This window comes from Ostrinia furnacalis, unplaced genomic scaffold (assembly GCF_004193835.3).
Source record: "Ostrinia furnacalis isolate ACB-3 unplaced genomic scaffold, ASM419383v2 OfSCF4915, whole genome shotgun sequence".
NCBI lineage: Eukaryota > Metazoa > Arthropoda > Insecta > Lepidoptera > Crambidae > Ostrinia > Ostrinia furnacalis.
Genome location: NW_021135154.1, coordinates 720,075 through 740,140, shown reverse-complemented (window position 1 = coordinate 740,140; position 20,066 = coordinate 720,075). Strand labels below are relative to the sequence as shown.

At 37.5% G+C, this 20,066-nt stretch overlaps 5 protein-coding genes across 6 annotated transcripts in view; 3 read left to right on the top strand and 2 right to left on the bottom strand.

The window, feature by feature from the left end:
* The window catches only part of pb (homeobox proposcipedia), a 58,143-nt gene extending 55,858 nt beyond the window's left edge, over window positions 1-2,285 (top strand). The window contains exon 4 of the mRNA XM_028314885.1: window positions 25-2,285. Within this exon, the coding sequence (XP_028170686.1) occupies window positions 25-1,422 (1,398 nt within the window). The 3' untranslated portion in view covers window positions 1,423-2,285. The remainder of the gene's footprint in view (window positions 1-24) is intronic.
* Window positions 2,286-4,289: 2,004 nt separating this feature from the next.
* Window positions 4,290-5,608, bottom strand: Pfdn5 (prefoldin 5). Its single transcript, XM_028314798.1, has 3 exons — window positions 5,373-5,608; window positions 5,060-5,269; window positions 4,290-4,775 (listed from the first exon to the last, which is right to left on the bottom strand). Exons 1-3 carry the CDS (start codon window positions 5,472-5,474, stop codon window positions 4,605-4,607), a joined length of 483 nt encoding a protein of 160 aa, XP_028170599.1. The 5' UTR covers window positions 5,475-5,608; the 3' UTR covers window positions 4,290-4,604.
* A 1,029-nt stretch (window positions 5,609-6,637) lies between these two features.
* Window positions 6,638-8,017, top strand: Grx3 (Glutaredoxin 3). Its single transcript, XM_028314904.1, has 4 exons — window positions 6,638-6,988; window positions 7,140-7,308; window positions 7,386-7,651; window positions 7,786-8,017. Exons 1-4 carry the CDS (start codon window positions 6,939-6,941, stop codon window positions 7,961-7,963), a joined length of 663 nt encoding a protein of 220 aa, XP_028170705.1. The 5' UTR covers window positions 6,638-6,938; the 3' UTR covers window positions 7,964-8,017.
* A 923-nt stretch (window positions 8,018-8,940) lies between these two features.
* Window positions 8,941-14,436, top strand: LOC114360191 (golgin-45). Its single transcript, XM_028314789.1, has 7 exons — window positions 8,941-9,134; window positions 9,226-9,728; window positions 9,869-10,006; window positions 10,085-10,146; window positions 11,368-11,752; window positions 13,076-13,223; window positions 14,221-14,436. The coding sequence occupies exons 1-6, from the start codon at window positions 9,107-9,109 to the stop codon at window positions 13,217-13,219; spliced, it is 1,260 nt and encodes a 419-aa protein (XP_028170590.1). The 5' UTR covers window positions 8,941-9,106; the 3' UTR covers window positions 13,220-13,223; window positions 14,221-14,436.
* Window positions 14,437-14,635: 199 nt separating this feature from the next.
* Window positions 14,636-19,435, bottom strand: CREG (Cellular Repressor of E1A-stimulated Genes). Of its 2 annotated transcripts, none has more exons than XM_028314791.1 (6): window positions 19,201-19,435; window positions 18,762-18,975; window positions 17,912-18,066; window positions 17,075-17,194; window positions 16,368-16,449; window positions 14,636-15,727 (listed from the first exon to the last, which is right to left on the bottom strand). In XM_028314791.1, the coding sequence occupies exons 2-6, from the start codon at window positions 18,964-18,966 to the stop codon at window positions 15,558-15,560; spliced, it is 732 nt and encodes a 243-aa protein (XP_028170592.1). In that variant the 5' UTR covers window positions 18,967-18,975; window positions 19,201-19,435; the 3' UTR covers window positions 14,636-15,557. The 2 variants fall into 2 exon arrangements, with proteins under 2 accessions (XP_028170592.1, XP_028170591.1); XM_028314790.1 differs by having other exon boundaries at window positions 19,196-19,433.
* Between the last annotated feature and the right edge of the window lie 631 nt (window positions 19,436-20,066).

Sequence of the window (20,066 nt, the reverse complement as noted above, 5' to 3'; positions counted from 1 at the left end):
GATTGTCCTTTATCTTTTTTGCAGGTGAAGGTGTGGTTCCAAAACCGGCGCATGAAGCACAAGAGGCAAACGCTGAGTAAGAGCGAAGACGGTGACGATAAGGACTCTACAACATCCGAAGGCGGAAAAAGTTCAAAAACAGGGATCGACAAGTTTTTAGACGACGATGGTCCTTTATCTGGTAAGAAGAGCTGTCAGGGCTGCGAACTGCCACCGGGGGCGCTCTGCTCGCCAGCTGAAGAGCTTCCCGAGCTCGCCTCGAGGACGAGGAACAACAACACCCCTAGCGCCACCAACAACAACAGCTTCGCCAGTGACGGAGCCTCTAGTGTAGCCTCTTCCTCATCTCTCGACAAACTAGCCGAAGATGACTCGAGGGATGCCCATCCACCTGCATCTGTCATCCCCGCAGCTCCTAGGAATTTGGCTAAGCGGATCAAACAAGAATCTAGAAAACGATCACCTTCTCTAGACGCCACATGCAAGGTGTCGCCATCGTCTTCGAAGGACGGCCTCGGACCCATAGCAGGGTTACCGGATGGCGCGAAATTTTCTTCAGTAAGTCTGACTCCGTCTTCGACGCCTGGGACGCCTTCCAGCATGCATCCGAGTCCTCTCGGTCACTACCCACGACCCTCTCCTCCGAATGCACCACCGGGAGCGCCTCACCCACAAGCTGTGCCGAACGCTATGCCCCCATATGTTATAAGAGGCAACGCACCCCCGGGTCAATTCGTACCCCACCCCGACTTCCGTGTCGATTCGAAGCAGTTCGTTGGGAAACTAGCTCAATACCCGCAGGGTAGTAGAAATTACGAGGGTTACGGCCCTACCATACAGGGACCTGAGCAACACGCGTACGCACGGGGCCAGGCACACGCGAGACAGCAAGACGGGTCGCCTGCGAGGCCGGCTAACGGTCTAGGGTCAAGACAGACGTACCCTCATGAAATGTATCAAAACTACGGCTACCCGGCTTACAGTAAAGATCAAGTGGCGTACGGCCATCCCGGCTACGAGCAGGCGCAAGGTTACGGGGAGCACATGGGGTACCCGAACAGCCACTACGGTTACCACTACCACGACGGTCAACACGAACACGGACACAACTACTACGGGAGTGAGGCTCAGAAGAGCGCTCATGGCAATGATTATGCAAAGAATGCTTACTATGATGCGAGCGCGTATGGGTCGCAGCAGGGGGCAGCGGCGGCTGGGTACGCGGCGGGAGCGGCGGCGGCCGGGGCGGCGGGCGAGGCCTACGGGGGCACAGGAGACTGCGGCGACGGCTACGGCTCCTTCCAACAGTTTTACGAGGCCACGCACGCCACCCCCGCCGGTGACAACTCCAACTCCTCCTCGGATTTCCACTTCCTCAGCAACCTCGCCAACGACTTCGCCCCGGAGTACTACACCATTTGAGATAAGGACTTCGCCGAGCAGGCGAGTGATCTGTTCGCGTAACGCTTCTGCGCTCGCGCACGTTCGAAGTGCAGAGTTGAGGCGACACGGCTCGATTGAACTGTTTGTTTCCGCCAAAGGCAATGGAACGCAAACTGGGTATTCTCTTTGTATCGATATTAATTTAAAATGTTACAGTTAACTTACTTAGGGTATAATGTAATAAAATGTAAATATTATTATAGTTATTAATTTCAATTAAAATATTTTTACGAATACGTACACGACTTAAATTTAGGTGCTGATATCAGTCAATATTAGAAAGTAAATAGAAGATCCACAATCTTAAACTAGGACTACAAAAAGTTTCGAAATGTTATGAATTTAAATCATGGGAGTGGTGATCCGTATTTGGTAACTTTATAACTTTAATCAATAACTATCACAATACAAATTGAGTCTATTTACAGTCTCGAAGCTATTTATTTGCCCTAAAAGAATAGCTTTCATTCCAGCTTAAATACTTTCAATGTACTATTATATTTTATACTTAAAGCTGATATCATTGTAAATTTATTATACCTACTAATATATTAAAATCTATCTTGTATCCAACAACTTTTCACGTGTTCATGGTAAGAAATAATTGAATAAAAAATCAATTTGATTTACAACACTTATATAGAAATTGTTTACAAAGTTAAGGAATAGTCGTTGCCTTATTTAGTTAATATTGTTTTGTGACTATAAGACATATTGTAGATACATAATAATATAGTTTATAATAAGTCATTATATTGTAGATATCAGCGCTATCATTTTGGCCTATTAAAAAAATAAATCATTTGGTGTCACAAATTCTTGTCTCCTACTCTTTTCCTCTTCCTATACGAGTACATTAAATAATCGATTAAGTGCCGATTTTTCAATCGTCAGATAACTTTTAACTGAAGAATAAGTTTGGCACATTGTCAGTTATAAGATATCTGACTATTGAAAAATCAGCCCTAAGTAAAACACCCCTACGGTAAGTAAAACATACTTACCTAATTAATTATCATAACACGATTACACTTTTTTCGTAAGATCGATCGCTATCACGAAATCTCACGAAAAAATTGTAACGCCACCATACCGATGGCATAGATGCGCATTACTTAATTAGATGAATCCCGGGTTCGATTCCCTGGTCAGATTAACTACGAGTACCCAAGTAGGTATTAGATAGGTAGGTCTGTTTACTGGTTCAACAAAGTAGTAAAAAGCCCGTAAGCCGTTAGTCAACAACGTTAGGTGTTTACCGACGCTCCACTGGTTTCTGCACGTACTATCGGCAACAGTGTTAACTGCCCATTGCAGGTCATGTCGTCTCGTTCTATCGCAAAGAATAATCATTTGATGAGAGCGAGAGCAAAAACGGAAATGGTGAGTTAATACTGTGGCCGGTGTACAGTCGCGGAATGAAAAGGTTCGTCACCTTAGTGTCGGTTTTCGCTTGCACTAGGTACTGTAAGAGTCAAACCTGCCAACATAACCGTTCAAGAAACAGTGCTGCTAACATTTAAATAAATATGACGTTTGCTAACGAATAAGGTTTTGCTTGTTTTTTTTTTTTTTTTTTATTTGTGGCAATCAAACCTCTCTGGGAGGTTTATTTCTGCCAATGTCGAGTGAAAAATATTGACATAGTTATCAATAGAACGTGGGTGTTTCAGTTCTATTGATTTTTCATGGATTCCGTGGAGTTAAGTATGCCCGTAAGCAGGTTTCGAGACGCCACCGGGTCCAAAGCGGGTTGCTCATACGACAACCCACTCGACACTCGATGCGCGCTCAAATTCGAAGTATTTCAATGTTTTTTATAATTTATCACTTCACTGCACTTTAGAACACAAAATAACACCAAATTTGTACACTAAAGTCCATTAAATAATAAATTGAAACCATTAAAACAGATCGACCATGCTTCCCGTTCAACTACCCTCCACGGAATCTTTGCTTGTTTATTTTTCTATCCCATCAGTGCAATGCAATGATGACATTGACCAATTGACAATAGTTTTTTTTATTTAATAGAAAATTAAATAATAATGGCAGGTGGAACCAACAAGAAGGTTTTAGTTTATCAATCATATTAATCTTCTTGACAAAATAAATCGTCAAACAACTTTGATCTGAATAATTTTGAACTTTACTGACGAACAGTTAAAGATTATTTTCTCTAACTCGAGATTATTCTGTAACATAGTTTCAAAAGGTAATATGTGCTCGCGATTCGTTGAAGGAATCAATTTGAAAACTGACGAACCTTTTCATTCCGTGACTGTACATTGCGGGTCGGCACTGCGCCGACGTTCAAATCGAATATACTATTGACTTAGAATATAGATGATTAATCGGGTTAAAACATAACCCTCCTTCTAGCGCAGTCGGGTAAAAAGCCGCTCGGCTTAGCGCTCGTGAACACTGGCCACTGAAGCCAAACAAGAACTAATGCGGGCCCGCTTATGTGTGTAGCAACCTTTACACATCAATAAACCGAAACAATCTAGCACAGAGTGAAACCTAAGAACATAGTGGTCCTAATATAATGTGTAATGTTACAATAGATTTCAAACTACCATACCAAAAGTATTACTTACTTGTTTAATAAAAAAACGAAAACCTAAATAACACACCCTTTTTCATATTTGATTCTTAATTTGCATCAAATTGTCTTCCTCAACTAAAAATGGGGTTCTACACATCTGACTACATAAATAAAAAATATATTGAAGAATGTTAATTTATTTATATTTTAAAGAGAAACTAAAATAATAGTTAAGCATAACAAATATTAATAGTATAATTTGTGATCTTCCAAAATGAGAATTTACTTTTTAATTAACATTATCAATGAATGCAGGGTGCTCCCAGCTTTAAAATTAATAAATAAATTTAACACAACAGTATCATCAAAGTATGCGTAACATTTGGTACAACAAAATCTATTAAGTCCATTCTGAGAATGAATATAACGTAGGTACACATTCATTTTTCGACAAAGAATTATGTCTCTCATGTATAAATGTATGCTTCAGTCATTTAACTTAAAATGATTTCAGTAAAAATGTTGTATATTCTTCTATTGTACCTATACTTGCATTCTTGGAGTAAATTTGTATTAAAGCAAGCAGTTTGTGAACACAGACGCGAGCCAAGTGTTATGAAGCTGCCTTCTGGGCCTGCGCTTGCGCCTGCAGTTTCATTTCCATCATCATGCAGATAGCTTCCCTGGCCTTTGACTTTTCTGTGCCTAACTGTTGGATCTTTTCCATCTGTTCTGTTACAAACTGGACTTTCCTTTTGAAATAGTCTTTGCCTCCTTCAATATCCTGAAAAAGAGAAGTAAGGTTTTATAAAAAAAAACTGTAAACAGCATTGTTTATTTTGCTTGTCAAAATCATAAATTAGGGATGCGAGATAGTTTTAGGGCAATCTTTTAACAGTGTTCAAAGTTAAAACAGCAAGTAAAATGCTCTTTCTGAAAGAGAATAGCTCTATAACAATAAGAAGTAGTAACAGTGCATCTCACTTAACACCAGGTGTGATTGCAGTCAAATACCTGCCTTGTCATGCATAACAAAAAAAGAATTGATATTAGACTGCCAATACTTACTTTCTGAGCATAATAGCCTGTGCCAATGTCAATGATAACATGTTCCGTGTCTGTAATTACTCCAGGGACATACATGGATCCAGTTAAAGGTACCAGCACAGTCTTGCCCTTGGTTTGTGGTGTCAATTTCTCAACACTCTCTCCTGATTCCACAAATTTACTCTGTGCTATTTTTAGTGTTTGAAGAGAGTCTTGAAATACATTTAATTCCTGAAATAAGAATAAGAGATTAGAAGCTATACTTCTTAAGTCGTTCTTAAGATGTAGTATGTAAGCATACTAGATCTGAGAATCACTATTACAAGAAACTCACTTGATCCAATTGCTGCTTCAACTGACCCAGCTGGTGAAGATTTAGCTTCGACAAATCAATTTGGTGCATCCCAGGAGCAGGCGCCATCGACACAGTAGCCATTTTTCGTGAAATAAGTTTAATTCTTACTCAAAATTGAAATTTTAGATTACTTTTAGAAGAAAATGGGCATAATAGCAAGTTGTTATAGGAATTAAACAATTCCTAACCTCAAAAAACACCGCCCGACCCCGACAATCCCGATTTGTCATTGCTTTTGAAATAATCGATAACGTTACCGTTAAAATATAATTCATGCTAATACCGATGTACTAAGCTAAAACGAAAAAGCAAATACTGGAGCTACATACAGGCTGATTATAATTTAATTATGTTTTACTACGTAAGTTTCAGTTAGAAAATCGAAATATAAACCATTTTAAACCCAGCAAACTTTAATCTATAATCTGTGCATGACAATGCGTTGTATAATCTGTAACCTGACCATCTGTCAAAATGAAAAAAAATACTGCAAAATAGTGTTGTTTGTAAGTCTAGTTCGCATGAAATCGATATAAATTGATGTTCACACAATTAATCATTATCACCATTTTACACAAAACAATCAATTGGATTCTAACCTCAGAATAAATTAAATTTCAAAAGTTCAAAAATCGATGGCACCAAGGTACTTATTGTCATTCTCAATTATGTATAAAAAATCGTATTATTAATGTTGCATGTAATTTGTAACCTTAACGTCCTGTGTCACTGTGTGTGGCTGACTGAGTTATGGAGATAACAAGGAAATTAGACGAACGACTTTTGATTAAGTTTTTCTACGGTATTAGTTGTAGTTTCTGCTATTTTAATTGCAAAAACAAATTAAATTTTGATGAACTTTCCCATAAAAATGTATACTTAAAGATATAAAAAAAATGGTTCTTCTGCCTAGACACAGAAAATTAACTGTTTCGGTGAAATAACCAATAATCCATGACTACAATAACTTTAATTGATTAAATCTATGAGGAGTACGTAAATTTTTATCGATTAATTTAAAAATTAATAAATTTCTAATCCCAACTAATATTATAAATGCGAAAGTAACTCTGTCTGTCTGTCTGTCTGTCTGTCTGTCTGTCTGTCTGTTTGTTACGCTTTCCCGCTTAAACCTCGCAACCGATTTTGATGAAATTTGGCATAGAGATAGTTTGAGTCCCGGGAAAGAACATAGGATAGTTTTTATCCCGGTTTTTGAAACAGGGACGCGCGCGATAAAGTTTTTCTGTGACAGACAAAATTCCACGCGGGCGAAGCCGCGGGCGGAAAGCTAGTTTTTACTATAAATCATTTTATCGGTTCATCGGTTGATCTACATCACTATAAAATAAAATTCATTTCAGTCAGATTCAGAGGGCAATAAAGTGATTTGTAGGTTGCCTTTCCTGTTATTTATTACCATTGTAAAACGTAATTAGTGTGAATTATTTAAAAGCAGCTATTAATACGTTTGTGACGATACAAAACTGTGAAAAACAAAGTTTCAAAAACCGTACGATAGGTAACCTAACCTCTCATCTGAAAATGTCTGTGGCTACAATAAGTTCTAATGAAAATTTTGTGAATTTTACAAAGTAAGTGCAGTGAAACTGGTTATCAACTTATGTACAATTAAAGCATTATACGATTATTTTATTTCACTGAGGAATAAGTGATTACATTGTATGTTTTGAGATTGTTTCAAGTTTGTAACCATAGTTATAACAATTATGCATTATTTTGTAGGTCTCCATCCTTGACCGTAGTACATTTCGCTGCTACATGGGCCGACCAGTGTGGGCAAGTAACAGAGGTGCTTAACGAACTATCAAAGGTGGCTGAAGTTCAAAACAGTGGGAGCAAATTCGCTGTATGTGATGCTGAAAATCTGTCTGAAATCTCATTGCAATATAAGGTAATAAAATATCACTCATATTTCAATGATCAAAGTTATTGAGACTTGATGTTAGTAATAATTTTATTAATTTGCAGGTTGACTCTGTACCGACTGTAATTTTATTCAAGAACGGACAACAAGTTGACAGAATTGATGGAGCTGATGCTGCCCAAATTACTTCCAAAGTTAAAAAACACAGCCTTGGCAAAGGAGCAGCCCCTCAGGCAGCACCACAGAAATTGGAGGATAGATTGAAAGCACTCATCAACAAACACAATGTCATGGTCTTCATGAAGGGCACAAGGGATGCACCACGATGTGGATTTAGTAGAACTCTCATTCAAATATTAAACGGCTCAGGGTAAGTAAAACTTGAGAAAGAAGAAACTATTAGTATAAGGGGAATAAAATATATTATTGGCTTTAAATAATTTGTCTAATTATAAACTTTATAATTAATACTGTAAATGTTATTATTAAAACATTGTTTTGCAGGGTGCAGTATGACACCTTCGATATTCTTACTGATGAAGAAGTACGCCAAGGGCTGAAAGAATACTCAGATTGGCCCACATACCCCCAGTTATATGTAAAAGGTGAACTAGTTGGTGGACTAGATATTATTAAAGAGCTACAAGCAAACGGTGAACTAGAATCTACACTTTATGCTTAATTAGTGAACTAGATGGTTTTTATTTATTTAAATAAATTTTTGGGGTCATTTTAATGTTGTTTTTCTAGATAATTATTCTAAAACTAGAAACATTCACTCAAGATTTGACCCGTTAGATAATAACAATACTGATGTTTGTAATATATGCGATGTGAGTCGTCGTTTATAAATATCTTTCTTATCTTGGTAGATAAGGTGACAATCAAGAATTAATACTAATACCTTATTGATTGGAACAAATGAGAAAAGCATAGCTGCAGGAATAAGCTTGAATTAAATTTTATATGATAATCTATATATATATATGTCGGCGCCGGACTCAGATGCTGCAAATGATTATTGATGATTAATAGTACCAATCTTAATATTATGTTATCTGTATAAATCTGTAGAGCGGAAGGTTTGTGATTCCTAAACGTAACACCCGACTGATGCGCAGAAAAAGATAACTGTCATTCAGTTGTGTCATGTCAAGTGTGAGCAGGCGGCTGCGAGGTTATCTAGGAGAGCCTGGAGAGCGTGTTGAGTTTGGTGGAACGTTAAATTGTAGGAAAAGTGATTGTCGACCATCCAAGATATTATCTCCTTGCCCGTTAACTCACGCCAATGGAGATTCCACCCCTAGAGTTCCTTCTGATAGAGACCCAGTGCCTTTATATAAAAATGAAACCCGTTTCGCGTTGTCACGGCATCACGTGTGAACGGCTGAACCGATTTCGATAATTCTTTTTTTTAAATGTTTGTGGAAGTCCAAAGATGGTTCTTACGGAAAAAAATATTAAGAAAATCTCTACGCTAAGGCGGTACGAAGTTCGCCGGGTCAGCTAGTAATATAATAAATAACATATTATTATCATCAATTTAGATTTAAATGTGAATAAAACCTTAATTTATTTGTAGAAAAGAAGATTGGCTATTAGGGGGTATATGATTGGCTATTATATTAATTAAATGTTATTTTTAACGTTATTCGTTATTTATTTTCAAAAAATATGAACTGAACGCACTTTTACTTGACAATCGCGTGACATTGACAGTCAGCTGTGTTGTGACGACGACTGTCATTGTCTGTATAAAATTCGTCAACAAAATTCGTAAAATTTAATAATTTATTTATATTTTCGTTTCCAAAGAATTATCGACATGGAGAAGATTACACCTTTTAATCCTAGTAAGTACATACAGCATTTATCAAATTAATTACACAGAACATTGAGATTTTTAAAATCATTTCTTAATGTGAAACCCTTTCACCCATGCAGAAATAATGAGCAAAGCTAGAACTGCTGGCGATGGCATGGAGTCCGACGAGTCGACTTCCGAGTCAGGGTCAAAAACTGTAACGAAAACGAACGTTAGTTCAGGGAGCAAGGCTGCCGCCCCCTTATCGGGGCGTCTTATTCAGGTTTATCCCACAAATGTAATTAAAGCTGAAAAGAAGTCCCATATTCATTCCAAAAGCCCTAAATTCGTCCCTTATGAACCGTATGCCGCTGCCGTGAAGCCGATCACCCCGCAATCCGTAACGAAAGGTACCAAGAAATCTAGAAATAACATGGACATCAACATGCTGATATCTCAGATGTCTCAAATGAAAACTGACTTAAATGAATTTAAACCTCGACCCAAACTCCCATCCACTGGCGAAAAGTCAGTAACAGAAGTAAACACAACATGCCCAGAAAAGGAAGAAATGCAAAAGAAAATAAGTGAACTTATGGCAGAAAACGAGTCACTGAGCGACCAGTTGAAACAACAAGTACAGGTATAACTTTATTATATTCATTATCTTTTTCATAAAACCTGATTCTAGTTTCTTTACATTATTCTTTGATCACAATGTTGTTTTTGAAAGTATTTTTATTCTATTTAAGAATCATCTTTTAAATAATGGACTTTTTATAGGTGAATAAAGAACTGAAGACAATGTTAGTGGCTTCCATGGGGGAGGACCTTGAAACACAAGTTCACACTCTGAATGAAGATAAGAAGCACCTGGCAAATGCACTGATCAACTCTGCTCAACATCTTTCTACACACCAGGTATTTCTTTTTTTCAATTTAACAGTTTAGTGATTTTTTTATATTAACTGTATTTATTGTATTAATGACTGTTTCTAGGAACAAACTGAGTGGTTAGCTGGGCAGTGTGAAGTATGGAGGAGTAAATTTCTTGCAAGCAGGTAATTGAGATTCAGATCTACTTGGCTTATATGAAATAAAGAAAGAAAGAAATTTCTATTTGTTACCGAGTATATGTTTTGTTTCACCCAGGTTCTTCTTGGCTCATACGAGTATGTTTTGTGTCCTAACTAAAAGTGGTTTTATTTATAAGCTATATTAAAGTGACTTTCCAACTTCTCAAGAATGATGAATCCCTCGTCCCTCCCTTACCTCTCGTCATTCATTTTATATAAATTATATGTATGTATTTATGTATATGTTACAGGAAATGTATGAAATCCGTCATTGTATACAATTCCTAGGATTTGTGTATAAGTCCTAAAATCACCCGGAAATGTGTGATGTAAATTATATTAGACACATTTCCTAGGAAATTTACACATTTCCTAAACAGCAATCGGAAATGTAATTAAGATTTCTTTTTTTTCTCCGAAACTTAAATGGCGCTACCGCGCCGCGGCCGCTGTGTATGTGTAAGGTCGCAAGTCTAACCTAACCTAACCGAGACTTTGTTATCCAGCTACAGGAGTACTAAAACCTTCATGCCAATAATAGTTTAATAAAAGATATGTTAAAATTAGGGTTTTCCAATACTTCAGCGTAATATGCGTGATGCCGAAAGAAAGGTATGCCAATAGGCAAATATTTTTTTCAGCCAAAGTATAATAGTGCGAAAACAACTTTCAGGCTAAACAATTATAGTTGTGAGTTAAAAGTACCTATCGGCCAATGTGGTTTGGCTAATGGAAATTTTAGGCGTACTGAGAGGCACCCGATCACACGACCGCGCTTGTGCCGCTTAGTTTTATACATTTCCTAATACAATATTGGAATTCTATAAAATTCCTAGGAAAAGTATACATGTCCTAGGATATGTGCGTATTAAAAAATCTCTGAAGCAATATTTTATACATTTCCTAAATAGCTTCGGAATTGTATACATTTCCTAGGAATAGTGTACAATTCCTAGAATTCATACATTTCCTGTAACATATATATTTTGTATAAATATATATTATAATATTTTATGTATTATATTGTGTACATTTTTGTAGCTTTTTAGCACCGCCTACTAAATATCTCTGTTTTGCTCAAGGTCAGCTGGTAGAGAATGACGTATGGCATTAAGCTCGCCTTTTTGTACAGAACATTGTTGTGTGTGCAATAAAGTCTTTAAATAAATGAATTCAAGCATTTATTTAATGTATTTTGTGTTGCAGTTTGATGGTGGAAGAATTAGCAAACTGCAAGAAGATTTTGAACGAGAAATGCGAGAGATTGCAGCAGTCAATCAAGCAGCTGCTCGATGAGAGATGCAGGGCCAGAGACATGATGATGTGCACATACACCAACTTGTACAGTCTCCACGAGAAGTTCCTCGAAAACATAGCCATCTCAGAGTATATGGGATCCAATAAGCTGTACAATCGTCCCATCGGCAACTTAAACTTCAATGCTACTATGCCACACACTACAAATATTTTGGACATGTCATCAGTAAACTTGAAACTGTCTGAAAACATAAGCAATTCTGTAGAAAAACAGGATATTATTCATCTCAACAGTTTACCAACCATAACAGAAGGGGAAAAGAATGCTGAACATGTAAGTATTCTATAAACAAATTATTTAATTAATTTCTGAATATATTGATCTGGGAATTAAAACAGTTTAAACTATTATTTATATTTTACTAGCTTGTGCCCGCGGTTTCACCCGCGTGAAATTTAGTTTGTCATATATCGTCATAAATACCTATATGTTATTCTGCCTTATAAACAATAATACTGTAATGTTTCATCAAAATCCGTTCAGTAGTTTTTGCTTGAAAGAGTAACAAACATGTTAACATCCAGACATCCATACAAACTCTCATTTATAATATTAGTAGGATTTCAGTCTGAGGTATGAATAATGTTTCTTCATAGTTTATAACTATCTTGACAGTACTGGATATGTTACAGGAAATGTATGAAATCCGTCATTGTATACAATTCCTAGGATTTGTGTATAAGTTCTAAAATCACCCGGAAATGTGTGATGTAAATTATATTAGACACATTTCCTAGGAAATTTACACATTTCCTAAACAGCAATCGGAAATGTAATTAAGAGTTCTTTTTTTTCTCCGAAACTTAAATGGCGCTACCGCGCCGCGGCCGCTCTGTATGTGTAAGGTCGCAAGTCTAACCTAACCTAACCGAGACTTTGTTATCCAGCTACAGGAGTACTAAAACCTTCATGTCAATAATCTATATACAATAAAAGAAAGTCGTGTTAGTTACTTCGCTTATAACTTAAGAACGGCTGAACCGATTTAGCTGAAAATTGTCAGGGAGGTAGTTTAGAGCCAGGAGAAGGACATAGGATACTTTTTATCCCGTTCGAAATAAAAAAAAAGTCTGCTTATTTATTGCCATTAAGGCGGAACAAAGTTCGCCGGGTCAGCTAGTAGTTTAATAAAAGAGATGTTAAAATTAGGGTTTTCCAATACTTCAGCGTAATATGCGTGATGCCGAAAGAAAGGTATGCCAATAGGCAAATATTTTTTTCAGCCGAAGTATAATAGTGCGAAAACAACTTTCAGGTTAAACAATAATAGTTGTGAGTTAAAAGTACCTATCGGCCAATGTGGTTTGGCTAAATGAAATTTTATTCGTACTGAGGGGCACCCGATCACACGACCGCGCTTGTGCTGCTTAGTTTTATACATTTCCTAATACAATATTGGAATTCTATAAAATTCCTAGGAAACGTATACATGTCCTAGGATATGTGCGTATTAAAAAATCTGTGAAGCAATATTTTATACATTTCCTAAATAGCTTCGGAATTGTATACATTTCCTAGGAATAGTATACAATTCCTAGAATTCATACATTTCCTGTAACAGATACATCAAAATAAAAACATATTCCTCTTCTCCAGGTGATGGCGATGCCACTAGACGTGAAGAAACTGAACGATGCTCCGCTTCACGCGCTTGTTCATCACGCCTACAGCAGCAGCGGTAGCACGGCGAGACCCGTGGCTTCGTGCGTCCACTGCACTGGGCGAGTCCAATTGCTTTAAACCAGTGTTTTTCAACCTTTTTCATGACACGACCCCCCTAGTATGAAAAAATTTTTGGCGACCCCCCGACAGTTCGCTTTTTTTTTAATGTTGCGAAGATGTTTTGTAGGGACCGAATACTTCAATTCATACAACATTTTCATAATTAGATTTCGGATTAATCTGTCTTTATAAGTTTTTTTTTTACTGAGGTAGTTTTTACGACCTTTCGCGACCCCCCTACAGAGGCTTCGACCCACAGGTTGAAAAACACTGCTTTAAACTATGACCACCGTAATTTGAACTGTACTGCCTTGTTATAAGGATGAGAAGCAATAAAATGACAACTGGCTAAACTGAACGAAGCTGCAACTCCAGCGCATAATGCTATAGCAGCAACGGTAGTACAGCGAGACCCGTGGCTTCGTGCGTCCACTGCACTGGGCGAGTCCAATTGCTTTAAACCATGGCCACCGTAATTTGAACTGTACTGCCTTGTCTCCTTAAGGTTGAGAAGCAATAAAAAATGACAGACAAGTTGCTTTAAACCCTTATACCCGGTGGGGACATAATAGCCACCGTATTTTGAATTGTACTGGCTGGTCTTGAAATTGAGAAGCCATTGTATAAACTGAATGAAGTTGCAACTCCCGAGCATAACGCATATAGCAGCAGCGGTAGTACAGCGAGACCCGTGGCTTCGTGCGTCCACTGCACTGGGCGAGTCCAATTGCTTTAAATATAATGGCCACCGTAATTTGAACTGTACTGCCTTGTCTCCTTAAGGTTGAGAAGCAATAAAAAATGACAGACAAGTTGCTTTAAACCCTTATACCCGGTGGGGACACAATAGCCACCGTATTTTGAATTGTACTGGCTGGTCTTAAAATTGAGAAGCCATTGTATAAACTGAATGAAGCTGCAACTCCAGCGCATAACGCTATAGCAGCAACGGTAGTACAGCGAGACCCGTGGCTTCGTGCGTCCACTGCACTGGGCGAGTCCAATTGCTTTAAATATAATGGCCACCGTATTTTGAGTTGTACTGCCTTGTTATAAGAATGAAAAGCAATAAAATTATATAAGGATGAGAAGCAATATAATGACAACTGGCAAAACTGAACGAAGCTATGAATGGAGGAATTCCGTACATCATTTTATAGCAGGGGTGGCCAACTGGATTAGACATAAGATCTACGGTTTACTAACGAAACCCTGGGCGATCTACCACTTACATACTTCTTGAAATCTTAAATGAAACAGCATAGTTTAGTACACAATCATGTAGTATTTTTTGCCTTGCCACAATCGACTGGACTAATAGTCGCGATCGACCGGTTGGCCACCCCTGTTCTATAGCATTAGCACTGGACAAGTCCAGATGCTTTAAACCTTTGTAACTGCCACCGAATCTTGAACCTTACTACCTTGTCTTTGATATTAAAAACAGTTCCATCGATCTGTAATCCCTAATGCGTAGCAAGTCTAGGCATTCAGTTAAAGCATTCCAGTAGTTAGACAAATTGAGGTCAGGATAGAGCTTTTGTTAGATGAGTGAGATGGGGTGACTATTATAACTTAAGTATTATGCTTTTAATAAACTTCCAAATAATGTGGTAGTGGTATTACGATTGTCAATAACTTTTATTATAAAATGACTTTATTTTGACTAACTTGTTTTTGACTTCCATTGTTTAGTAAATAATAGACAAAATTATTCTAGATGTTGTAAGTGCTCATAATAGTTATAAAATGTCAATTTATGGTTATTTGTACTAATAATATTTGAAGTGGCAAGATGTTATAAACCAATCTCATTTGCTTGCAGGCTAAAGCTAAGATGATGAATGGGTGAATTGAACATTTCTCATAATAATTGTTTTTATTAGCTATATCTATAATTATCTTGTGTAAAATGGTGCTATATTGTAAATACTACTATTTATTATCTGTATATTTTCTTTGGGTTGTTAAATAAAATAAGTAGCATTAATGTTTATAATAAAATAATGTTTATTAAAGTTGTATCACAATATTTCAGTTTCTCACTGGAGTTCATTTGACGAGTATTTAATCTGGTTACATTATCAAATCATAATATTGACCCTACTTGTGTTATTAGATTTACAAACAAAAAACATGTGAATATTAATAATAACCTGCAGGCGGTATTTTCTTCATACTATTTCTTCAAAAACTGTCAGATCTGGTATCTACGAATCTTCGTAGCTTTTTGAATTTCAAAACGTCTTTTTCTACCAAAATATTTTCGGTTAAAAATCAACATTTTCCCTATCCTACTAATAAAAAATGGCGGCCAAATATTGTTCGACATTTAACTAGCTTTAACTATTGTTATTTATAGAGTAGTGACGTCACTGTTATGAGTGTTTTTCGCGTGTTGAAGCATCTCTAGGCCGGTGTAGTTGTAGGCGAGATAGTCTTTCACGGGGATGTACTTGGCGCCTCCGAACCAGTCGATCATAGCGATCTGAGCGATCTTCAGCTTTGCCACGAACCAGTTGTGGTCTGAAATTGAAACAAATGATAATGTAACTAACTTGTAGGCACTCGGTTCTTACTATTATTGTTTGAGTTCTATTATCACCAATTTTAAGAACCGACTTGTTAATTGTTTCATAATTAAGAATTTTAGACCATTACTTTGTTTTAAATTACTTGCAAATGTTATCATATTCTGTTGGGTGCTCACTCCACCTCGTCCTCCCTAACCCTTACGGGATTTTATAAAAAAAAATGATTGTACTCAAATAAATAAAACTACTACGAAATCTCGAGTATAAATCATCCTTTACGTAAAGGTCATCTAAAAACAAAGATAACGTATCAGTTAATAATAAATCTATTATTAACTGATACGTTATCTTTGTTAAACAATTTTTAATTACTAAATCAATTACCTACACGTTTAATTTTTTTTTTTAGTTTGAATTTTGTTGGCCTCCCACTCGAATTCGATGGACCAACGTTCTAGTTAAAGTCGCGTGAAGCGTCGGAAATGCGGGCAACGCAGGACCTCAAAATATATTTTGTAGCAGGACGATTGTTGCGGAAATCTTTATAGGCTTTTGTATTGCGGTATCCTTTTGTTGAAACGGTTATTTTGATTTATGAAGTAGGTAGTTATAAAATGTATTGCAATACAAACCTGGAGGGAAGTTAGCCATAGCCGGGTGCCTTTCGAACAAAGCGGCTTTCGCGAACGTGTACTCAGGGGTGCCCTCTTTGACCTGTAATAATAGAAGTATTGAGTATTATCTAACTGTTCTTGAGCATATACGAGTAAATTAGTTTTTCTTGTAAAATAAATATCAATCTAATGGAAAATTAAGGTTCAATTTCAACGGTTTCCAATAAATAAAAAGGTTTAGGTAGTTCTAATAGAAGTTCAGAGCTAAACTTCTAACAAATAATTCTAAACTAATAAAGTTACAGAATACCGATTCCTTTATCTGGCAGAAATCTCATATGAACACAAAAGTTGTAATTTATCTGACAGATAAGTTTCCAGTAGACTATCAGGGGCTTTATTAGCTAGTTTTCATCATCATCATTTCAGCCACAGGACGTCCACTGCTGAACATAGGCCTCCACCAATGACTTCCACAGCGCCTTCTTGCTACCTTTATCAGGTCGTCGGTCCACCTTGTGGGTTGGACGTCTCACGCTGCGTTTTCCGGTACGTGGCCTCCAGTCCAGAACCTTGCTGCCCCATCGGCCGTCAGTGCTGCGTACTATGTGCCCTGCTTATTGCCACTTGAGCTTGCTAATCCGTCGGGCTGTGTCAGTGACTTTAGTTCGTTTGCGGATCTCCTCATTTCTGATTCGATCTCGTAAAGTAGTAGCAAGTTTTACCTTCTTCATTTTCCCTGACAGCATGAGCCTGGTGCACCGCGGGTCCTCAGGGTCCATTCCCTTCTGTTCGCAGTAGTTGGTCTCCTCCAAAGACACTAATACTGTAGCGCGACTGTTTTTCTGAAAATAGGGAGGCAATATTGATTATGCTTATCAACATTAAACAAATAATTGAACTAGGTACATTTATATCTTTTATTTATTTAAATATAAGATTACTTAAGTACGTGCACCTATTTTGGTTTGTTTATAAACTTTAATTTTGATTGTAGGATAAATTACATCATTCTCTTTATCTCATTTTTGCTAATTTTATTTACATAATAAAAATAATTCAGTTTGACATTTCCACAACTGGCCTGATAAAGGCTTTTGACCCTCGATAAAGTTGATTATTATTTTTAGACCTGCCTTAGTTTTGCTATGCTAAGAAAGTTTTCCTTCCAAACATTGGGGTGCCTGTTACAGAACGAAGCTCAAAAGCCAAGATTTCATTCAGACTTGTAATTAGCCACTTTTAACTATAGCCACGATAGCCGAACAGTGAAGGGGTCGGAGTAACCGACTCGAGATCCAAAGGAACGCGGGTTCGAATCCCACCGCCGCTCGACTATTGTAGTGAGCCCACTCGTAACACAAGCTTATTTAGCTTAACACGAGGGGCTAACGGAACTATTAGTAATTTGGCCAATACAAATTGCTAATAATCTTAAAAAAAAATATTTAGGAACGTACAAAAACTACAGGATAAAATTGCTGACTGAGATTGAATAGAGATTTGAGCGTTATTTTTTAACACGCACCTATTAAATAGAATAGTGTTTTTAGTGTTCTTACCGTTAAATCCTTGGCGGTGAAGTCCAAAGGCGACATGTAGAAATAAGGAATGCCGGTGGAGTTGGCCAGGGAGCCGTCCACGATCGACTTCACATTGGAAAACGGGAATCCTTCGATGGCGGGAAGAACCGAAATCGTCGCTATGGACGCCCAGTCTGTAAAAAAATAATGCCGTTTAGATTTTCAATTTGGAAAACGCAGCGTGGAATGTACATCCACAAGGTGAACCGACGACATCATAAAAGTAGCGGGAAGGTGCTGGACGCAGGCCGCTACCAACCGGGCAACATGGAAAGCATTGGGGGAGGCCTATGTTAAGCAGTGGACGTCATATGGCTGAGATGATGATGATGATTTGCAATTAGATTAAGAACTACCCATTCAATGATGTACTGTAGTGTTATAACCGATTTTAACAGGGCTAAAAATAAATATGAAAGGTTTTCTGACGCCTTTGGATATTTATTTTTAACGAGATTGCAATAAGTAAGCAACCTTGTTATGCACCTATGCAGGTAACCTTTGTATCTACAAGTTAGGTATTTACTTAGGTCATTATAAACACGTGGTATTCACAATAGGAAGTTTTAATTATCATTTATGTAAATTTTTCAAAAGACAAGTTATAATAATATTAATTTCTCCCCGTGGTCCAGTGGTTAAAAATATCTCAAGCAAGAGGTTCCAGGTTCAGTCTGACAATAGGTTTTCTGACGTCAGTAATTGTTCTAAAACCACCACACCACATTATTTGTAGAGAAATGATAATTTTGTAGTTACTGAAAAGGTGATCTTATTTTTGGCATTCTTTCACAGGTAATGACGCTAGTTAGTAAAAAAATTGACTTACTGGTGTTATGAAGCACGTATCTGGCCATAGGGATCAGCTTGGTGTGGTCTGGAGGGTCAGCCACGTGGTACGGTCGCCTGGTGGAGACGTCATTGGCGGACTCCCTCCGGTGCCATCTCTTATGGTCCTCAGAATACTCTGGCCTCCACTTACACTCCACATACAATACGAGTACCAGCACGATGTACGATAGTTCCCACTTCATTTTGTTCGCCTGCAGGAATTATAAAAGCTCTTTATCCCTAATGTTATCGCGAAAAAGCATTCAGATATGAAATCCAAATCGCTAAAATAGCTTCGTTTTCCTCATTTACTTAAAACCGAACAAAGAATTATAATGACTAATTAATATTTAAAATACGAAATGTAACACGTCATTAATTAATAAATATCAATGCTGAAGAATATTCACTTAGTAGCCATGAAAAACTTGCCTTACACGATGTTTACGCCAAATCAGAAAGTCCCAAACTCAAATAAACACACGCTGTATTTATATCTACGGAAGTGCGCAAATCGAAACGAGAACGACCGCACACGCACGTCCTACGGACGTTGGAAACTGAATGAGACGAGTCGGTAAACTGTAGGCCCGTGTTAATAACAAATATTAATCATCATTTCTTTGGCTCGAAATCTGGTTTCCACAGTTTACGCACGCGAGAAGTTTTGGCAAACTTCACTGCAGTGATATCTGCTCATGTCAATCATCTACAATGCGAATACAGTCTTTAGTGGTCTTAAATAAGGCGCATATCTGCTGTAAATGAGTGCATCGCCCAAACATGCACTACGACAGAGCTATTATAACATTCCAGCACTCATTACAGTAGGTAACACATGTGTATTACTCCTAGGATTATTTATTAGCATTGTAACCTATCCATATTAGTATACCTAGGTCTGCTGTCGTTTATAAAATAAAACGAACGATAAACTTATGAAGGTCAATGTTTTATCCCCTGAACACGCGGTCGTATTTAAACGCTTCACGCTTCCACAACAATGACAAACCACTTTGTGAAAGGTTAAGTAACCCGAGTTTCTTGTGCGAGTGCACAGGTATCAAGCTTCATTGCAATATTAATCGCACACGACTTAATGAATACAACGGATCGTCTGCTAGCTTACCCTGTTCGTTGCGATTAAACCGCTTATTCTATTGTACTCGAATCATGAATGGAAATATTACAGAGGGGCCCGCAATACGCATGCGTGGTGGGTTCGGTAACCGCGAACTTTTCAAATCGACGGTACCCCCGATACTCATAAGCTACAGATTAGAAAGAGGTCCTCCTCAGTCCC

Excerpts from the sequence above, each read along its gene's own strand:
- Pfdn5 (XM_028314798.1), bottom strand. The coding sequence starts at position 5,474 with ATGGCTACTGTGTCGATGGCGCCTGCTCCTGGGATGCACCAAATTGAT. Across the intron at positions 5,270-5,372 it reads TGAAGCAGCAATTGGATCAA|GAATTAAATGTATTTCAAGA; the intron begins GTGAGTTTCTTG and ends TTCTTATTTCAG. Across the intron at positions 4,776-5,059 it reads CAGGCTATTATGCTCAGAAA|GATATTGAAGGAGGCAAAGA; the intron begins GTAAGTATTGGC and ends TCTCTTTTTCAG.
- Grx3 (XM_028314904.1), top strand. The coding sequence starts at position 6,939 with ATGTCTGTGGCTACAATAAGTTCTAATGAAAATTTTGTGAATTTTACA. Across the intron at positions 7,309-7,385 it reads AAATCTCATTGCAATATAAG|GTTGACTCTGTACCGACTGT; the intron begins GTAATAAAATAT and ends ATTAATTTGCAG. Across the intron at positions 7,652-7,785 it reads CAAATATTAAACGGCTCAGG|GGTGCAGTATGACACCTTCG; the intron begins GTAAGTAAAACT and ends ATTGTTTTGCAG.
- LOC114360191 (XM_028314789.1), top strand. The coding sequence starts at position 9,107 with ATGGAGAAGATTACACCTTTTAATCCTA. Across the intron at positions 9,729-9,868 it reads AGTTGAAACAACAAGTACAG|GTGAATAAAGAACTGAAGAC; the intron begins GTATAACTTTAT and ends GACTTTTTATAG. Across the intron at positions 10,007-10,084 it reads AACATCTTTCTACACACCAG|GAACAAACTGAGTGGTTAGC; the intron begins GTATTTCTTTTT and ends GACTGTTTCTAG.
- CREG (XM_028314791.1), bottom strand. The coding sequence starts at position 18,966 with ATGAAGTGGGAACTATCGTACATCGTGCTGGTACTCGTATTGTATGTG. Across the intron at positions 17,195-17,911 it reads TCACCGCCAAGGATTTAACG|AAAAACAGTCGCGCTACAGT; the intron begins GTAAGAACACTA and ends CCCTATTTTCAG. Across the intron at positions 16,450-17,074 it reads TGTCAGGGAAAATGAAGAAG|GTCAAAGAGGGCACCCCTGA; the intron begins GTAAAACTTGCT and ends CTATTATTACAG.